Source organism: Anneissia japonica, unplaced genomic scaffold, assembly GCF_011630105.1.
Source record: "Anneissia japonica isolate Jap-2015-1 unplaced genomic scaffold, ASM1163010v1 scaffold585_len4108843_cov191, whole genome shotgun sequence".
Lineage (NCBI taxonomy): Eukaryota > Metazoa > Echinodermata > Crinoidea > Comatulida > Comatulidae > Anneissia > Anneissia japonica.
The window spans coordinates 2385117-2405105 of NW_022716829.1; the positions used below are offsets into that span (position 1 = coordinate 2385117).

Consider the following 19989-nt stretch of genomic DNA (forward strand, 5'->3'; position numbering starts at 1 on the left):
TTGACTTTCGTTTATTTATTAATCCTGCAGATATTTTCAACAACACATTCCGCTTTAGATCGACAAAATCAGATTGCCTAATTTTGACATAAAACGTCAACCAAATCGTGCAGTCAGAGCCATAGGTGGCGCTATACCAGTCTCCACGACATACACACAATAGGTTTTATAACAATCGAATATTGTAATTTAAAATGGAAGTGAAACAGACTCATTCTACTATCTCTTCTATCTATAGTCTACATTTATTTTAAACAAAATTTATTAACAAAAACATCTAAGTATATCTTCTGGTGTTCTATATTCACGGTGTGAATCTAACTGTAACAATTTTGCAAGATTTAGCCAGACGTAGCATTATTCTTCTTTCAATCTGTAAAGAGAAAAAGATTAGAATAAATGTTAAATTCTTATTCTAAAATATAACATCAATAGTATAACATCAATAGCATAGATAAATATTGAAAACTATAAAAAATAATGTCATAATAACATTAAATAAAAATTATATTGTCATATCTTCTATAAAAATCAAATGTTAACAATAAACACCGAGTTAACATGTTAAAATTAAAAATCAAGTTGCCATGAGGTCCGAAGGAGCAGACACCTAACCAACTGGGCCACTAGTGCTTTTGTTGAATCCAATTGGAAGCAATTGATTTTACACTCTACAGTATGCAGATTTCACTAGTATTCAATGCACTAATGTGAAACTGAGATCATCAGGGTCCTCAGTTGCAAGATGTCCCTCCAGGTGATCTGGTTAAATGAGCTTTCTCAACACATTTACTTTTATTTTGCCGACCCGATTCCCAGAGACTCCGCGACTTGCAGGAGACTTGGGACCCCTGGGATCATTGTGATACGCCCTCTTCGTGAACAAGACAGAATCTCTCGAGAGATACTTTATATAAAAAGTATGTGTATGTACAAGGTAAATGATGACTCACTTCTAGGGATTTTACAGCACCGTCCTTGGCGTTTGCCTTCTAGTTTGTGGCAGAAGCTACTGGCATCACACATGTCGTTCATAGTACAGAATGCACTGGACGACGGCAGTTGACCAAAACAAATATCATCTGTCAGAGAAATTGAAGAAAACAAGTGAAACACAAACTACTCCATAAAACATCTCTTTCGTTTTCTTTAAAAGTAAATTTAGAATTTTATATTTTGTTTCAAGGTACAGCATTAATTTATCAGCAATAACTACATTACATCTCTAGGTAAAAATGGTATATATACATCTCTATATTATTGTTATGTCATTCCTTTTATAATTTTTATCATCATTCTAATCACTATTTTTAGCATTCTTTTTATTTTTGTTTTCATTTTCTTATCATTCTTATCATCTCCTCTATTCATCATTGTCGTTGTCATCATCATCATCATTCTCATCAATTCTGAAACAATATCGTAGTACTTTATATCTGACAGAACCAGAACAGCAACAAACAAACAACATTTTTGGTAGCTGATTCCAAGTCTTAATAAGTCTTGTCCAAATAGAAAAATTTAGGATATCATTTTCAGACATCAATATTATGTGATTGTCGCTTATATACAGTAATGAGGCTGCGTATCATTAACCAATAAATACTCACCACAGTTCAGTTCTAGGCCAATCACTTTCATTGAGTATGGAATCTTAGCACCATCTGGCTCAACACACCAGCATTCAACATCATTACACTGCTCTTCCTCAAAGGAACCGTCAGAATCACAGTCTGGAATCCATGTGGCTGACACACCAAGATTCAGATTAGTTTGAGCTTCGAGAAGGGCTTGGTGACATGGTCCTGTAATCATAAACATATTAGTGAGGATGATGATAATCATGATGATAACCTCAAATGTTTGTCTTTTTCCATGCATGAATACTGTATAAAAATATTTTCATGTGTATAGCCCCATGTTGAAATACATTTTCGTCAGTGGTGAGACACAGATGGTGGGCCAGGGCCCAGCCGTCAGGCCCCATATTGAAATCTGTCAGGCAAAAAATTCATTTTCTAAGCCAGAGTCTGCTGGCCAAATGATATCGGCATTCTCAAATACTTGTCTATTGTAATCACAGTAAATTGTTGTAAGTTCCTTTAAATTAAACCTTGATTTCTTTAATGATTTAATTACATTTTCTTATTGACATTTCTAATCATAGCATCAACATGACAATCTCATCCCAGGTTGTCTTGAAGCCAAATACCAAGAATTTTAGTTTCTTTTACATAATTATACCACAATTCAGTTCTAACATTACTTGATGGTCGATGTCTGGCCGTAAAAACAAAGGGATTTCTAGACAAAAATGGTTGGCGGGCTGCATAAATAGGGTTTTTCGGGTCAGTGGGCCGCACTTTGCCTACCAGTGGTATATAAGAAATAGGTTGTCTCACCACCTTTGAATATAACCTACTTTGAGCACACTCCAAGTTGAGGGCCTGTGCGCGGCTGTTGGTGTATCTTGTGACCTGCTGACCAGTTGGATCTGTACACCAGCAAGCTCCTTGACCGTCACACTGCTTTGGTGAGAAATAGCCATCTGATGTACACCGTGGGTTGAAGCTGGTCACTATCGGATCGGTCAAATACTTAACAGCCATTGGGTCACAAGGATTTCCACTGACTGACAAATCAAATAAAATAACATAAAATTATGATAATAATTTAGTAGTAAAAGGGAAGGAGTTTAAGGGTGAAGTTTAGAATAGTTTAAATAAAAAAATGTGGGCAGAAAATACTGACCTTTAACAAATTTTATGCTTCAGCACTTTAATTAAGTATTGTGGTGAACTATCTGTACACAGTGCACCCTCCAATTTGAGACCCCTCTAATTCGAGGCCATTTTTTAAAAGAACCAAATAACCTTTTGACACAAAGCAAACTCTCTAATTGAAGACCAAACCCAGAGATCACTTCAACTTTTCAGGTCCCAAAGGTGGTCTCTGATTGGAGGGCCTATTTTTGTCTTATTAAGTTTCTTGTATTTTGTATTTCAGAGGATCTTTTTCAGATGTAGAACTGTTGGTATTAAAATAATAAATACTTTTATAGCACTCATATCCATTTTAAATAAAATACTCATGGGGCAGAGCTACGTGGGTCATCTTATAATATAAAGATAGGGCTTCAACAATGATCGTGGCTTTCTTGTCCATTAAAAGAATGATTCTAATTAACAATCTTGTTATCATCCCTTCCAGATGCTTCTCCCATTGTCTAATTGTAATACCAACATGCTCTTTTGTTCTGTTGCCTTTTGTTTGATAAGGATTGCTGGTTGCACCCCTTCAATTATCATTAACTAAAAGTGCAGTGTATGAACAAAAGCTTGTGGTGTGTTCTGCTTGGATTCACGTAGTAACATTTTATTTCTGTATTGCATATTTCTTAAAACAAATTCAAAGTTCAGAATTAAAAGAAATTGATTTGAATTTTTAATAATAATGTTAATAATGATCATAATATTCTGATAGATACCTTGGGATGGCATTGATGTAGTCATCATTATTTGTTGAACTGGAGCAATGGCACATTCAACTATTTGATTGTTAATATTGTAGAACTCGGCATGGCAACCACCGCAGGAATTGGGTCGGCAAAGCGCGTCTGGATAGTTGGAACAGGTAGCTCCTTCGCATGGGTTAAAGAAGCACCAGTGTTTTGGTTTGGATGGTGGGCAATCTAGACAAGTATAACATTATATTTATAAGTCATACATTGAGACACAGAGCAATTAAGCAGGTACAGTACTGTATTTGTTAATTAGTGAGATAAATATTTTTTTATTTTAATTTTTAACTCAAGGTTAATAAAGAAGTTTACTTAAAATTCACAATATAATCAATTCACAATATTGAATTTAAAAGCTACACAGTACATTGTAGACCTTTACTAGGTAACAAACATAACAATATATCATTGTACTGTTTTAGTATCTTGTTTATTTCATGTTTATTCTTTGTTTATTATGAACTCCTATAAGGGTACATAATAGTGAATTACAGAATTACAATTATTATAAGAATAATTATGAATAATGCAAATCTAAATAGCCGGGTAAGATTGTTTAACTTGAGCATTCGGTTTAGTAATTTTTCAAACAAATGATATTTGACCGACCTGCGCATGTAACCTGGCGATTGTTTTCATCGAAGAATTCAGCGACGCATCCTCCGCAATAATTTGGTCTGCAAATGGCGGTTGGATGGTCTGAGCATGAAGCAGTATCACATGGATTGGACATACAGGAACGTGCGCACTCAGGCTCTGTAAAATAATAAAAACAATAAGAAAAACTGAAACAATATAATAAAAAACAAAACCAACAAAAATAATTTTCGTTGTACTCTACTTTTAATTTATTTATTTAATTTGGTTGGTGATGTTGTACCATAAGCCCACCACAAACAGAGCAAGAAGACTTCTGGGATGACATCCTGCTACACAAGGCTAAAACAACAACGAATGCACATGGCTTATTGTTCTCTTTCACAAGGTAAGGCCCTCTTCACTCGCTCACGGCAAAAAGAAAATTTGAGGCTGGTTACGTAACATATACGCCTGGGTTAGACGATTTCATTATTTTTTGCGTAAGTTTCAATAAGAATCTGGCTTATATCGGTTCATCCAGGTAAGCATTCACAAAATAGACAACAAAACCTACAACAATGATTTTCGCTTTTTATATTTCTATGTTTATCGTGAAGTTTTATATTCTAATTCATATTACTGTAGTGTTATTTTTAATTTTTGTACAATGCTATTCTATTGAACTTATCATATGTCATGTCCTCATATTCTATTCATTGTTTGAAATAATAAACTGAAACTGAGTCACTTCACCCCCTACATCGCCATCGTCAACTCATAACCATCATCACCACCCATACCACCATCACTACCCTGCCATCAACATAATTTCATGGTGGTGATTTTTACCTATATGAACAATAAGGCAGACAATTCTATTATTTCCAAAGGTGTAAACTTGGCATCCATATCAGTTAATACAGTAGATGTCATGAAATATACTTCTAAATAATAAATTCAAAACACAAACATTAAGGTTATCGTACAGACACTACTTACGGAGTTCGCAATTCACTAATTGTTTGTTGGCATCAAAGAACTCTGGATGGCAAGTGCCGCAGTAGTTGGGTCGACAGAGGGCATCTGGATGAGCCAGGCACTGAGCATTAGCACAAGGGTTTACAAAACATTCCATATGAGCTAACCCAGCAGGGCAGTTATGAAGAGGAGACAGATCTGAAGTGGTCAAAGAAACATTGAATGATGTAATGGGATTTTCCCTTCTATTATGTAGCATAGAAAAGTACCCTGATTCTTATTTATTTACTTATTTCTCCACATCAATATAGGCGTAAATAATACTATTTAACATTATTAGTCCTACAGTCTCGTTTGCAAATGTGTCAACGTAACCAATTTATGTCAATGACTACCGAATACATTGTTAGCAGAATGGTTAAAATTAATGATAATAATAACAGATTGTACACAATCTCAAATTGTTAATGAATATCAATCAATCAATTAATCAATCAACCAATTAATCAATCAATTTATTATGGTGAATGATATGTCTTCACAAACAGAGATAAAACAAAGGCCAAAAAAACAAAGGCAAAAACACAGAAGAGAAAGTATAATTCATACTCCAAGTATTGAAATACACACCACCGTGTTGGGATTCAATATTTCGACATTAATTATGTCATCACCTGATGATGACATAATTAATGTAATAAATCTTTCTTTCGGTTTTTGGAACACAGAAGAGAATCTGCTTTTTTGTGTCTTCCCTCTTATGATTGTAAATGGAAGAAAAGAGAAGGGGTTCCCAAGTCTCCTATGGGTCATGGGAGTCTGCTGGATCAAGCTGCTTTACTTACTTTGTTAAAGGCCAGATGACCGAGCTTATTGAATGATATAATTGAAGGAAGTAAACATTTGAAGAATCTTACATTGACAATGGACAGGTTTGTTGAACTCGTCATAGAAGACAGCATTGCATCCATTACAAGTGTTCGTGCGACAAACAGCATTTGGATGAGATTGACAGGTGGCTGTCGCACATGCGTCACATCTTCTTACATTAGCGGTGCTTACTTCACAATCTATAAGAAAAAAGAACATTAAAAAACATATGTTGAAATATTAAGGAATATTTTATTTTTTAAATATTTTTATTTTTATATTTACAATCTGAACTCAATAAATGTATAATTAATATTATTAATGAAGATTCAGATGAAAAACATAAGAATATTGTTGACTAAAAATAATAAGGGATAGATTAAAATAAAGATGGGCAAAATGTAGTAGTAAAACTAAATGGATGATATTGAGCATTTTTTGTTTTAATATTTATGTGCTATATCAAATCTACAGTAATTACATTACATAAGAAATATGAAAAATAATCCTAAAATGTTTTTTGAAGAATAATTAAGACTACAGTATTTTATGGGTAATAGTTAGGCATTTATAAAGCGTATACTACATGGTCCCTATGCGTTAGGGTAGAAAACAAAAGTGAAATAAATGGAAAACCTAACAAGAACAAAATAGGCAAGTTTTGAATATTTTAGAGATAACTAGGAATCACATACCGCATGAAACCTTGAGGTTACAGCAGCCGTTGGTACAGGGCACCAGACGACAACCATTTGGAATGGGGTCAGTGGTAGTTGGACACTGAATGGCACGGCAAGTCTTAGTTCCATCTCTGCTGCAAAGACATTCTGTACAGCCATCTTCAATCCACATACTTCCACTGGTGTACTCTCTACCCCAGCTGGATACACATTCTTATAAAAAGAGAGAAAAAAAAACAAAAAACATTAAAAAAAGATGGAAACTCAAAAAGGAATGAAAGAAAAAAAATACTGATTGCATATTACGATTTCTGCAAAGCTCTACAAATAATTCTAAATGGGAGTTAAACTATACTGAAAAAATCTACTAAACATTTGAACTTATTTGTACCTATTTTGGCATGTCTACCATCATTCGCCTACTTATAATACCAATTTTGTTAATATATTATAAAGAAATAATAATCATAATTAGTAATGACAACATGTATATACCGGTACACTTAACAGGAACGTTTTCTTCATTTACAAACACTGCATTACATCCACCACAGTAGTTACTTCGGCATCGGGCAGCACGGTTCAGTGGACAGCGGGCAGAGCGGCATGGATTCATAAAGCATGGGGTGGTTTCAATACCAGCTGGACAACCTGCATATAAACAAACATGTCATCAAATCATCTGAAGCTACAGCTATCTCTGTACATATAGAGATGATATGATCCATAACAGTGAGTATTCCAATCAAATATTAATACACTGAACTTGCTTAAGTCAAATTCAAAATGGCATTGAAAAATTGTTTGACTTAGTTAAAATTTGACTTACTGACCAATGGAACACACAACAATATGGCATGTAAATAATCGACTTAGAAATTATTCGAGTTAGGCAAAGTATACAAATACAGTAGTGATTATTAATAAAAATAACATTAATAATACTCAAAATACAGCTCAATTGTGTAACATTAATAATAGTAATAGTAACTATAATAAATACAACAATAACAATAATGATGGCAATAATGATGATAATAGATGATTATAATGATAATGATGAAGGATACTGACAGTGATGGTTATGATGATGATATGATGATGATGATCGGATAAAAATGACGATGATATGACTGATTTCACAATCAATTGGACACATAAGTAGAACTTAATATAGGCTATACTTACGTCCATTACAAACTGTCTGTGCTGGACAGCACTTGTCGTCTGTCCAGATGAAGCTACAGCCAGTTGGTAGAGGGTCAGTGAGTGAGTATGAGCACCTGGCCTGACATGTGATTTGTCCATTGGCCTCACATGTGCAGGTCTGGCACTGGGTGTTGTTCCATTTTTGTCCAGCAAAGTACACTTGGCCTGAAGTATCCACACAAGTTTGGGAATCTAAGAAAGAAAATCAAATTATAAGAAATATTTTAATAACTGGTAGGGATTAATATCTCAGATCTGGAGAAAAAGCATGTTAATCAGTGATGGTGGGACTTGTTAGGACTTTACTGCCACACGAGGGCAGCATATTGCAGTTAATTGTATTAGTATCTTGCTTAATGTTTGCCTAATGTTTATCCTAGCTCAATATTAACATAAGCTGCAGAATTAGATGACAAACTGGCAAGTGGCCTATGTTATAAAAATATGTGGACAAAAATATATTCTATCACTATGCAGACCAAAATAAAGAGACAAAGTATTAATGTACTGAAAGTAACTGTTCCATTAAACCAGTGGTAAAGGGGTTTTCAAAATATTTATTTTATATTTAGATTATGTGTAGTATACTCTATACATTTCCTATCGTCTGAATATTTTCTGAACATAGCAGTATCTATACATGTAGATGTATTAAAATGATAAACTTACTGGCAGCAGTAGATGGCAGTTGGCATATGTTGGAGCATACGGATCTTCCGGCCATGTCACAGGCACACAGTCGGCAACTTCCTTCCACCCAATCCTCACCAGGAAGGTACATTCTGCCGGTGGCTGACAAACAATCTAAATATACAACAAAGATGCTCCTTCAGTAAATGTTCTTGGATTAATATATATCATTTTTTGCATGTGTAAGCATTTGGAAAATAATTTGTTTAAATCTGGTTAAGTAATGGCACAAATACATCTTGATACACTATGAAAGAGCTTTACCAAGTTATTTTATATGGATTTCTAAGATCTAATTTACATTTAATTGTATGAAAATAAATTGATATATTTATAATACAACCATTTCTTACTTGTACACTTTACGGGAACATTGTTTACATTGTAGAAGACAGCATTACATCCTCCACAGTAATGGGGGCGACAAACAGCGTTGGGGTTCAGTGGACATTGTGTTGTATCACATGGGTTTACGATGCATGTTGACCTTGGCTTATCAGCGGGGCATTCTGTACAAGAGAGATATGCAAATTAAATAATATTTACTCCACAAAAAATATTACAATCAATCTTATAATTATTTTCATTATGTACAACAGTAATTAACTGTGATAGGAGCCAATGGACATGGGGCTTATAAGCCATGCTTTGAGAGTTTCTACTCTCAGCTAAAGAAGGAAATTTTCTACTTTACCTCCATTGCATACAATAGAGCGAGGGCAGCAGATATCATCAGTCCAGACTGCTTGGCAACCAACCGGGATAGGGTCACTGAACACCTGGCAGCTACGGGAGACACACTGTTGCTGACCACCGGTCTGGCAGGTACACCTCTGGCAGTTGTCAGCATTCCAGTATCTTCCGACACCGTAGTGAATTCCATTTACTGTGCAGCCTATGGATACATATATATACACATAGTAATAATTATTTCCTTTATTTATTTGAATGAGTTGCACTTAGTGTGACTGATGATTCCATTATTTTTGAGAGGTAAATTACTAAACACCCAAAATAAATCTATTAAAATAATAAAACTATTTTTGTAAACCTACCATCTCCACAAGTGAATTCTGGGCAGCAACCTGCTGTAGAGGTGATGACACATCCTTGAGGAACAACGGGGCATTCAACCGGCATACAAGCATTCTGACCAGATTCGCAGGTACATGTGGTACATGTGTCTGGTTTCCATTGATCTCCGTGGATACGTTGTTTGCCAAGGTGATCAACGCAAGTGGATTGTTCTACAGACCATGAAATAAGATAAATGTTTTTTAAATGGTGAGAGTTATAGAGTTAAATTTTCATCGCATTATGGTACGAATGCTGTGCTCCATCTGAAAAATAATGAATCGAAAGAAAATATGTTCACTCACCACAGACCAAGCCTCCATGTTGAGTTCTTGTGTTAGGTATCTCCACCCCAAATGGATCAGCGCACCAGCAGAACCCAGTAGAGGTGTGGCACTGTTTACCTTCATAGAAACCATTAGACGTGCACGATGGGTAGAAGTGGCCAGTGATTGGAATGGAGAATCCCATGAAGTTGATTGATGGCACCGTCTTCTGATGGGCATAGCACGGCTGCTCACCGACTGTGGTGGCAGCAGATGTACTGGATCCTGTGGAGTAAACAAATATATTCGGTTTTTCTTTTTTTTTTCACATTCTACAATGTTTCATCTATTGTTACTGTACCTGTGTACTCCTGTTAGGGACTTATACAACATAGTGCAGCTTAGCTACTATAATCACTATTCCTGATGATGACATAATTGGTGTCAAAATATTGAATCCCGACGCGATGGTGTGCATTTCGATACTTGGAGTATGTTATAGTGATTAAAATATATTCCACAGGACATGGGTACTGGCATTGTTCTGATTGGTCAGTTTGATTGACACTCTGGGAAGGTCCATTATATTTTTTTTTAACAACAGTAAAATGGTAGATTACCTTCAGCTGGGCATGTGATGCGAGGGCAGCACTGATTGACGAGGCTGACAACCTTACATCCTGGCTTGGGTTGTTCACATGTTGTGGAGGAGCAGACCGAGTTACCATTCTCACAGCGACATGTGGTACACTTATCCTTGTTCCATGTTTCTCCATTACGCATACTCTGTCCGTTGCCCAAGCGACAACCTTTAAAAGCATTCAACAAGAAACATTCCATAAAAAAAATTTAAAAAAAACAGAACCCTGCGGGTGTGTACATTCCTTTGTACGCAGAAACTAAAAGCAAATTGCGATAATTAATATTCACCAAAGTCATTCCTCCATAAAAAAAAATTAATGCATTCTTTAATAATACCTTTGCAACATTATTTATTGTTTCTGCATCAGCTTTCAGTGAGAGTTAACCACAATTTTTTAATAGATTACAATGTAATGTTTGTTTTTCTCATATTAATTTGTTTTATTAACGACTCACTGTTCTTTCTAATGTGTAATATCAGAACTAAAGTTACTGTATTATTAACATAGGGATTAGGCCGAATAAAACAAAATAATTGTGTTGGCCATGCCCAACCGACCCAATTTTTACGAAATTCAGGGTTGGCATTTTAGTTTGTTTTTATTTTACTACAACAAGGAACAATATTTTTTTTTCATGTGTATTTTATACTTTTTCAGCATAAACACATTTTTGGTACCACTAACAATATTGTAATATGCTATTATAAATGACATTACTATATAATAAATTACTAAAACAATTACTATGTAATACTATTATTATATAATAGCAATACAACATAATGAAATAACTGACCTTGACATTTCATGTCAGGGCAACACTTTCCACGAACGTATTCAGGAGTGCAGCCAGGTTTGATTTCTGGACACGACTGTTTGGTGCAGACTGCGGCGTTATCAACGCATGTGCAGTTAGTACAGGTGTCCTCAATCCAGGTGCCTTGGTTCACACATACCTTGTCAGCTGAAATTTGACAAAAAAAAGTTTGTGCATTGTGTTGTTGTGCAAGACCACACCGAAACCATATGTTTTGATGTGTCAAGAGTTTGGTTTCTGAGAGAATGTGTGTTTTCATATGCGTCAGAGTTCTGTGAGGTAGTGGGTGTTTTGGAGTGTCAGGAATTTGTTAGGGAGAGTGTGGTGTTTTGATGTGTTTTAAAATACCGGGCATGGTCTATGTAGCAATTATGTTAAATAAATTACCAATAAATGTAATTGGTATGTTTGGTGAGGAAATTACTTTCTGGAACAATATATTTTTTTAAAACCCACATTTTTGTAAGAGTTTATTTTATATAAGCACAGCAAGAACTTTTATTCCTTATAGAAAGTGATCGTAGAAAGTTAACACTTACGACAGTTTGAGCTGGGACAGCATTGTCCAGTGATGTAGAATGGTTGGCATCCCTGTGGGATTGGTTCACATTTAAAGGCAGAGCATGATGTAACACCTTGGTCGCAAGAGCAGCGAGTACAGCTATCACGCATCCACACCTTGCCAGAAGCATGAGACACACCATTTTCATCAATACATTCTGTAATAAAATCAATAAAAGAATTTTATGAACGGACAATGATTAAATTTATATCAAATAAAAGAGTGATGTACTACTGTACATATGCAATCAACATTCAACCAGCCTTAGTGGCTTGTAAGACATTGTTAATCCCAGAGATTCACTCTGTTCACTTATAATGAAACTGGACTGGGCCAGTAATGATGACCAGAGGCTGGAATTTTTTGAAGGGCATTGCCACAGAATATGTTTAGTATTTTAATACATAGCATTATAAACAACATGCATTGCAAGTATGCAGTAAGTATATGGCCACATGCATTTAACACTATGAGAATATTTCATAAGCATACCTAGTAAGTCACCTCACAAGGTCGGTGATAACAACTTGAAACTTACCATTGGATGTTGCAGCTAAACAAGTCTTTCCACAACCATTGGAGCAACAGAAGGCGTTTGGTGGACAGTCAGAGTCCAAAGCACAGAAGTCCACGCACATACTGTGAGTAGTCCGGGGAACAGCTGGGCAGGTGAATCTTGGAGCTAAGTAAACAAATATTGAAATTTACTATCTGTAGAGGGCAGCAAACTTTGTTTTGCTATGGCAATGTGTTCTGTGGACTACTGACTAGTTACACAGATTTACTGGTTTATGCTGCCACCAACCAACTTTGAATTTTTTTGTAAAGGAAAGACTTGATAATGTGGACAGCGCTTTAAGCCCTGTTTAGACTATCAAAAACATGTGACATGCCTAAATATGGTCATGATGACATCAATCATGACCATATATAGGCACATCATCATTTAAAGATAATCTGGACAGAGCACTAAGCAATCTGAGATGGGTTCACTTACCTGTCTGACATTCACAGACTTCGCATCCGGTTACAGGATCAGTGACAAATCCATGAGGACAATGTACAAAGCACTGGATTGGAGAGCAGGGCGAGGCTGGAGCTAGTACATTGACACCAGCTGTGGTTGGCAGGTTGGGATCCTGTACTGGTGTCAGTTCGCTTACCATTGTCACCATAGCTGAAGCTAAGTGCAAAAAAAAAAAAAAGCATAACTCATTTAATAATCACATCAACTTTTTTCTGCTTTTTTGCAAATTAAATTCAATGGACAAATTAAACAAATCAGTAGTGATGTTGTTAGTCTATGAGTGGGATATTTACCTGGATAAACAGATAAATGCCTAAGTTTCCTTTGGAACTTACCTAATATAGAAGAAAAATAATGGACTCGCACTAGCTCGTCTATATGTGCCCTGCATTAATGAACAATCTCCTCATTTGCTACGAGTTTATAACAGATCTCGGCAAGGGAGGAGGGAGGGCGTTTAAATGTAATACATAAACAGGTTATGATTTACCTAATTCCATTTAATTGAAAAAAAAAATTTTACTTACTTGGGAATTTACACTTGCAAATCTCACATCCGGCATTATTGCTAGCAAGACCAAGAGGACAATTCAAAGTACAGGTAGTCAAAGATGGACAGTCACCAGGAGAATCTATAATGATATAAATTAAATATATCTTACAAAACACTCACATCAGAGTCTTGCTAACATTTAATTTACAAGTTCATTTTAAGCAGAATTATTGGCTTGATGACCTTGGCTATAATAAACAAATCAATAAAGATAATTTTAGAATTATGTTTTGTTTTATTTTAATCTGCTTATATTTTGGAACTACCATATATGTTTTTATGTGTTTTTTAGATCCTTATAAACTTACACTCTTTGCAGGCACATTTTTCACAGCCAAACCTGTTGGTTGCTATTCCAAACTCACAGTTCTCGTTGCAGCTACTTGGCAATGGTTGACACAAAGCTATGGTATGTAAATAAACAAAAAATTGTGTTTAATATTCTTTCAAAAAATTAAGTATGACTGAATCAGCAAATACAAAATGCATTGCAATAACATAAAAAACAATTAATACTCTAAAAACTCCATGTTGTCTTTCATGTGACAATATATGTGATTTGCCCATATATGGATTCAATATGACATCATATTGTTTGTAAAATAAATAATGGACAGAGCTTCAGTATTTACAAGGTTAGAAATGAGGAAGTAAAATCAGAATTTTACTGGATTTGAACCAAGGATTTTTGGATTGCAAGGCAGGCAGTTAACCAACATGCTCCAGCTTCACTCAAAAAAATGTTATATAGCCAAATACATCACATTTATGTAAACTAATTAAAGAATTGGTGGCAAATTTGAACATGTATCTGAAGTCCTTTCCAGACTATTTTTTACAAAAACATGTAACATGTCTAAATTTGGTCATGATGTGATGTCATCATGAATATATATATGCACATCATGACTATATATGGGCATACAACAGTTTTTTTCAAAGAAAATTTGATAGAGTGGACAAAGCTTAAGGTACTTACATGGCATTTTACACTTGCAAACAGTGCACCCAAGGTCATCAGTCGCCAGTCCATATGGACATGTACTGGCAATGGAGCAATCAGTGACAGCTATTCCACACTCAGTAGCTAAAACAGAAAATAATAATTATATAACACCCTGTAGAGACATTTATATACCTCATGCATAAATTCTAAGCATCTGATTGGTTAAGAAGCGGGCAATAGAAAGTCCTATTCCCCTGAAACCAGTAGCTAAAACAGAAAATAATAATTATATAACAACCTGTAGAAACATTTATATACCTCATACATAAATTCTAAGCATCTGATTGGTGAAGAAGCAGGCAATAGAAAGTACTATTCCCCTGAAAAAGTACTATTCCCCTAAAAAATAGCATGTTTTTGACCTGTCGCGATGTGCAAACTCTAGGCCCACTTAACATCGCGCTGCTGATGGTAAAGGGGACTGCGACCTCTATGACAAGACGATGGGTGCTGTTGAAACTGAGGAAATATGCAAAGAAAGACACACTCTTTGATTGCTTAGCTAGTACTAGTAGTAGAGTTGAGTCTAGAGCAGTCATGACCAAGGTTTACGTTGGACAGTAACAGACAAGTAACTTTGTTTCCGTTGCAAGCCAGAGCTTTTTAAGACAGTTCAGGAACCTGGATGACGGTCAGAGTAATTTTACTTACCACTGAACATCTACAACCAAGGTGTTTGAGGGAAATAATTTCCAATGCATGGTCTACCAAAACTAATATTCTTAATTGTTTACTCTCTTGACAAAACATCAATTGTCATAGTTGACAGTGCTATCTTACCAGGTTTGATGCATAGACAAGTTTCGCAACCTGTGGTGTCAGTAGCAAAACCATTGGGACAGCTCAAACTACAGGTGGAGCCAGTTAGTGGGGTACACTTCACAGGTGTGGCATTAATGGGTATGACAGAAATCACTGTTGATAAGGAAAGGATTAATATTCAATTATAATGAAAAAGCTATCATTACTAATACATAAACAGATATAAAAATACATTTTTTTCAGACCTTAGAAACAAAGACATAAAAAACAATGTTTTATCAGACATATTTGATCAAAGAATATTGTCTCTTTCCAACTTCACAAACATGGAAAGAGACACAAAGTCAATCAAGAAAGCAAAACAGTACTGTCTTGTAAGAGACTAGAATTTGAACAGATTAATAAAAACTCCTTAAATGGTAGAACACAACGATTTCTGTTCTTTAAACTTACCTGGCATCTTGCATTGACAGATCTCACAGCCATTAGCATCCGTTGCATATCCAAAGGAACATCTCAATGTCTCATCTATCTCACACATCGGCTCTGGGCACACATCAACTGTAAGATCAAGATAAACAAATAATTTAACATAGTTTATACACTAGAAAATCTTTAGTAAAAGTTAAGTATCCTGAAAATGACTGTTGTAGATCTGCATATGTAATGACAATACAGAGTACTGGATAGAATTGAAAAAGCAATTCAAGGATCTTCATGGTTCAGTGAACACACAGTGTTTACCACCTGTTTAGCCAGCTGAGGTACTACATAATATGCTGCCCTCTAAAAGTGTAGTTATTGAAATGCTAAACTTATGGTTGACTTACAGTTTTTCTTGCACAAACACACTTCACAGCCATGGACATTGGTGGCATATCCCCGTGGACAGTTCAAATTGCATTGGGATAGCGGTTGGCAGGTTACTAAAGATATAAATAAAAAATATAAAAAACTTCAGAATATAGCTGTTTATTGCTATAAAATGTTACTTCACATTGGTATTTTTTGTTATTTATAAAATACTTATTATATTGAAGGAAATGAAAATTATAATAATAATTAGTAATCAATAATTACTAATCCTAAAAAGCAACATGTATTTAGTGATACAGCAAATTAATTGATGAAATATTAGTTTGTCATACTTGGTTTCTTGCATGTACATGTTTGACATCCTTTGCGGTTTGTGACGACTCCAAATGGGCATTTTCCGGCACACTCACGTTCACGGCAATCTGAGTAAATATTGGATAAGTATTCGTTGTAAATGACGTATCAATTATTACAATCAATTTTATAGGTATGTTATTGTTATTAAACATTGAGAGACTCACCACTAGGTCAACTCAGCATGATGCTTTAAACAAATTTCAGACCAGGTAGTGGAGTTGGTTTTAATGATGAGAAAAATCTTGGTGTCTCAAAGGATTTTAACCCAGAACCCAGTGAACAGAAGATAAGCACCTTAAACGTAATTCCACTACATGTCATCTCCGCCATAAATGTTAAAATTTTATTTTTTCTTTGTTTTAATTCAAAATACATCTGAAATTATAATTTTATGAAATGTTCACTTTACAGAAAAAGAACCATGGTTGAAAACCTACTGAGTCCGCTGCACTTGCAGAGTCCGCATCCAGTTGTTGGGTCGGTCGCATATCCTTGAGAGCAAGATAGAGCACAGTTAAGATCTGGGCAGGTGGGTGCAGGAGCTGCAACTGTTGGAGTTTTTGGGGTGGTAGTAGGCTTGAAGTTGACGATGCGAGATGTCTTGTAACCTGAAGATAAACAAAATACTTAATAAGTTTTAAATCTTCACAGCTGATCATTTAATATCCCTGCTGCAAGTGCATTTATAAGGACGGTGCTGTTTTGGTCGCCAGAAAAACAATATAATTTTGCAAGGATTGAGCACAGTGACTTGCGCCCTCTACAGATGTTATTTGTACACCACTGTGAGAATCACTACAGACTGGGGATATCAAAATGTTAGCAGGAAACAGCTAATATTAGCTGACATCAGTTCCATGAAATGCATTGTGGTTTTTCCCTTCACAGAAAAAGAATAATTATTAAAATGTTTTCTGTTGGTATCTTACTAGGTGGATTCCTGCAGAGGCACATGGGACATCCTTGTGGGTCGGTGGCGTATCCGTAATTACAGTTCTTCTGGCAAGTTGACGGGATACCAATGCACTCACCAGCTACAAATAAACAAAAGGAATACAATTACAAAAGACAGGAAACAGAAGATGGTAAATAAATAATGCTATATTGAATTATTAGAGCCAATATAACAATCATGTTAAAGACTTCCAGAATGTAGGTAGATAAATGAAAGCTTTCTGGTATCTGACTTACGTGGTTTGGCACACATATTGCAGACTTCACATCCAAAGTTGTCAGTGGCATGGCCATACAAGCAGTTGTTGGCACAATTCTGGTTGTTAACAGGGTTACAAGTCACTGAGAACAAGGAAGACAAACTTATGAGATGATTCACATTCAGAAAATAAATTTTATAAAAGAAAAAATAGTTGAAAATCAAAATATTATACTATATAAAAATATCCATTAAGTTTTTAATACTAGTTTAGAATACTACATACTTGGTCTGCGAGCGAGACACATGTCGCACCCAGTAGCACTTGTAGCCAAGCCATATTTAGCCGTCAACACCAGAGGGCAGATCTCAGCAGTAATTTGTAGGCAAGTAGCTAATGGGTGAAATTAGAAAAAATCTGATTAATAAAACAAAATGGGAACACACTTTTTTGGTCTACGACTATCTCTGTTGCTGCTGTTCCAAAAGATTATTTCTAAATATTTTTTTCTGATCTCAGCCAAGAAGTTTCTCAACTGACCTGGGTTAGATCTACATTTGCAAGTTGTACACCCTGTGGAATCAGTCGCGTATCCATAGTCACAGGTCAAAGAGCAAGATTCAGTGTTGACCAATGGGCAGTTGACAGAATTCACAGAATTGACTCCATTGTAGAATGTTGTTGGAAGCCTGTTAGGGGTTGTGAACACTGTTCTGGAAACAGTAACTTTGTTGGAAAGCTCTTTGGAGGCTGAAGAGAATATTAAAAATGAAAATTAATTAAAAGTACATAATAATTCAAATTAATATAAAATAATATAATAATTATATATAACCTAACAATTCCAAGAGTAAAAATAATTCAAGAAATCTTCATGTAGAAAGTAACTTTACGAAAATTACACAATCTCCAAAAAATGCATGTAAAGTAGACTGTATCAATCTTAATCACAAAGTGAGCTCCTTATTCGTAAACCGTCGAATAAGGAATGAGGACTATTGTTTGAATGTGGCGCTCTGGGTCGGCCTTTTCTATTCTATTTGAAGGGGTGTTCGGTTTCGGGGAATAAGGCAATTATTCGGTTTATGCAATTAAGTTTTCACAAAATAGACTAATACAAGAGCGACCGCCCACTGGTCCATGTGTTTATGTGTACCTTTAGTTTATGTGTACAAAATTTCCTGCACGTCCGTTCAAAACTGGAGACAATGGACGCTTTGAAATTTTTGGTAACAAGAACAAGAACAGCAGTGAGGCTCTGCGGTCAGCAAATTGCGCAGACCCAATAATCAGAATATGTTCAATTGAATTTAGATTGCTAAAACTCATTAAGGGTAATTAATTTTGAGACGAGCTTACTTGGTTGTTGGCATTTGCAAATTGGACATCCGAAGGTGTTGGAAGCGTAGCCATATGCACAGGATTTCTTGCAGTTTCTTATTTCCTCTCTTCTAGAATCACATACACGTGAGCTGGCTGATCATCAGGAAAGAAAAAAATACAATTGTTATTTTGTACAGGCTAATAAATAACATAATAATAACAAAAATCAACAATAACAACAGCAACAATAGTTGTCAATCACCTGATCGTTTGCACTTGCATGACCTGAAGTCTGGGCAACCAGCGGTGTCAGTTGCAAAGCCATTCAAACAGACAGTTGTACACTTGGTTGAGGGCAGCGAGCTGCAAGGAGCTGTAAATAATATTACATTACGTATAAATATAAAATAAGGTTTAATCGCTAATAAATTCTTATTATGTATGAGCCAGCACTAGTGGACATCATTTGTTTCGTTTTTCTTTTACATAAATATTAAATTTAAAAAATGTATATTACATGTAATTCTACAGCAAACTTATACTCAATGGGGTATTTATGACTTGCATTAACATAAATTTTCTTTCAAATGAAAAAAAATACACTAACAAAATTTAAAAAATTCAGTGTAACATTAAAAATTAGTTTTCCAATTTCTAATTCATATTTATTTCTAAAAGTAAATGATGGGATCTTACTTGGTTGTTTGCAAGAGCAGATTTCACATCCATCTACATCAGTTCTCAGACCATAAGGACATGTTTCTTTGATGGGGCAGTTAGTGACTGATACAGTCTGGCACTGAGATGCTACAAGGCCAAATACAAACACAAGTTAAAACACTGGAAATATTGTTATTACAAAAACCACTTATTCTTTGAATCTTGTCAAAATTACAAGCTACATCATCAGTCAAAAAAAAAAACAAAAAACAAAAAACCAGGCAAAAATTTTAAGGTGTTTTTCTACTGATTGTATAGATCAGACTAACATGGCTACTCCACTATTTTGAAGCTATGTCTTTATACAATTTCAAGTTTGGGGGTTTCATAGTGGTAAATAAAATGATTCTTTTATGATTTGAACCCAAGATCATGAAATTAA

General features: G+C 35.2%; 1 protein-coding gene across 1 annotated transcript in view; it reads right to left on the reverse strand.

Moving 5' to 3' along the window:
• LOC117109910 (zonadhesin-like) overlaps nt 1-19989 on the reverse strand; it is a 38128-nt gene continuing 18139 nt past the window's right edge. Inside the window, exons 40-75 of the mRNA XM_033252379.1 lie at nt 19584-19694; nt 19150-19260; nt 18924-19040; nt 18105-18314; nt 17850-17957; nt 17602-17706; nt 17340-17444; nt 16848-17018; nt 16386-16475; nt 16068-16163; nt 15691-15798; nt 15256-15390; nt 14449-14556; nt 13778-13873; nt 13444-13548; nt 12887-13072; nt 12428-12571; nt 11867-12046; nt 11307-11474; nt 10487-10675; nt 9906-10151; nt 9582-9773; nt 9221-9421; nt 8880-9035; nt 8506-8640; nt 7816-8028; nt 7123-7278; nt 6643-6840; nt 5995-6147; nt 5099-5275; nt 4130-4276; nt 3488-3691; nt 2423-2632; nt 1611-1805; nt 954-1082; nt 1-373 (exon numbers count right to left, since the gene is read on the reverse strand). Coding sequence (XP_033108270.1) covers nt 369-373; nt 954-1082; nt 1611-1805; nt 2423-2632; nt 3488-3691; nt 4130-4276; nt 5099-5275; nt 5995-6147; nt 6643-6840; nt 7123-7278; nt 7816-8028; nt 8506-8640; nt 8880-9035; nt 9221-9421; nt 9582-9773; nt 9906-10151; nt 10487-10675; nt 11307-11474; nt 11867-12046; nt 12428-12571; nt 12887-13072; nt 13444-13548; nt 13778-13873; nt 14449-14556; nt 15256-15390; nt 15691-15798; nt 16068-16163; nt 16386-16475; nt 16848-17018; nt 17340-17444; nt 17602-17706; nt 17850-17957; nt 18105-18314; nt 18924-19040; nt 19150-19260; nt 19584-19694 — 5360 coding nt within the window. The 3' untranslated portion in view covers nt 1-368. The remainder of the gene's footprint in view (nt 374-953; nt 1083-1610; nt 1806-2422; nt 2633-3487; nt 3692-4129; nt 4277-5098; nt 5276-5994; nt 6148-6642; nt 6841-7122; nt 7279-7815; nt 8029-8505; nt 8641-8879; nt 9036-9220; nt 9422-9581; nt 9774-9905; nt 10152-10486; nt 10676-11306; nt 11475-11866; nt 12047-12427; nt 12572-12886; nt 13073-13443; nt 13549-13777; nt 13874-14448; nt 14557-15255; nt 15391-15690; nt 15799-16067; nt 16164-16385; nt 16476-16847; nt 17019-17339; nt 17445-17601; nt 17707-17849; nt 17958-18104; nt 18315-18923; nt 19041-19149; nt 19261-19583; nt 19695-19989) is intronic.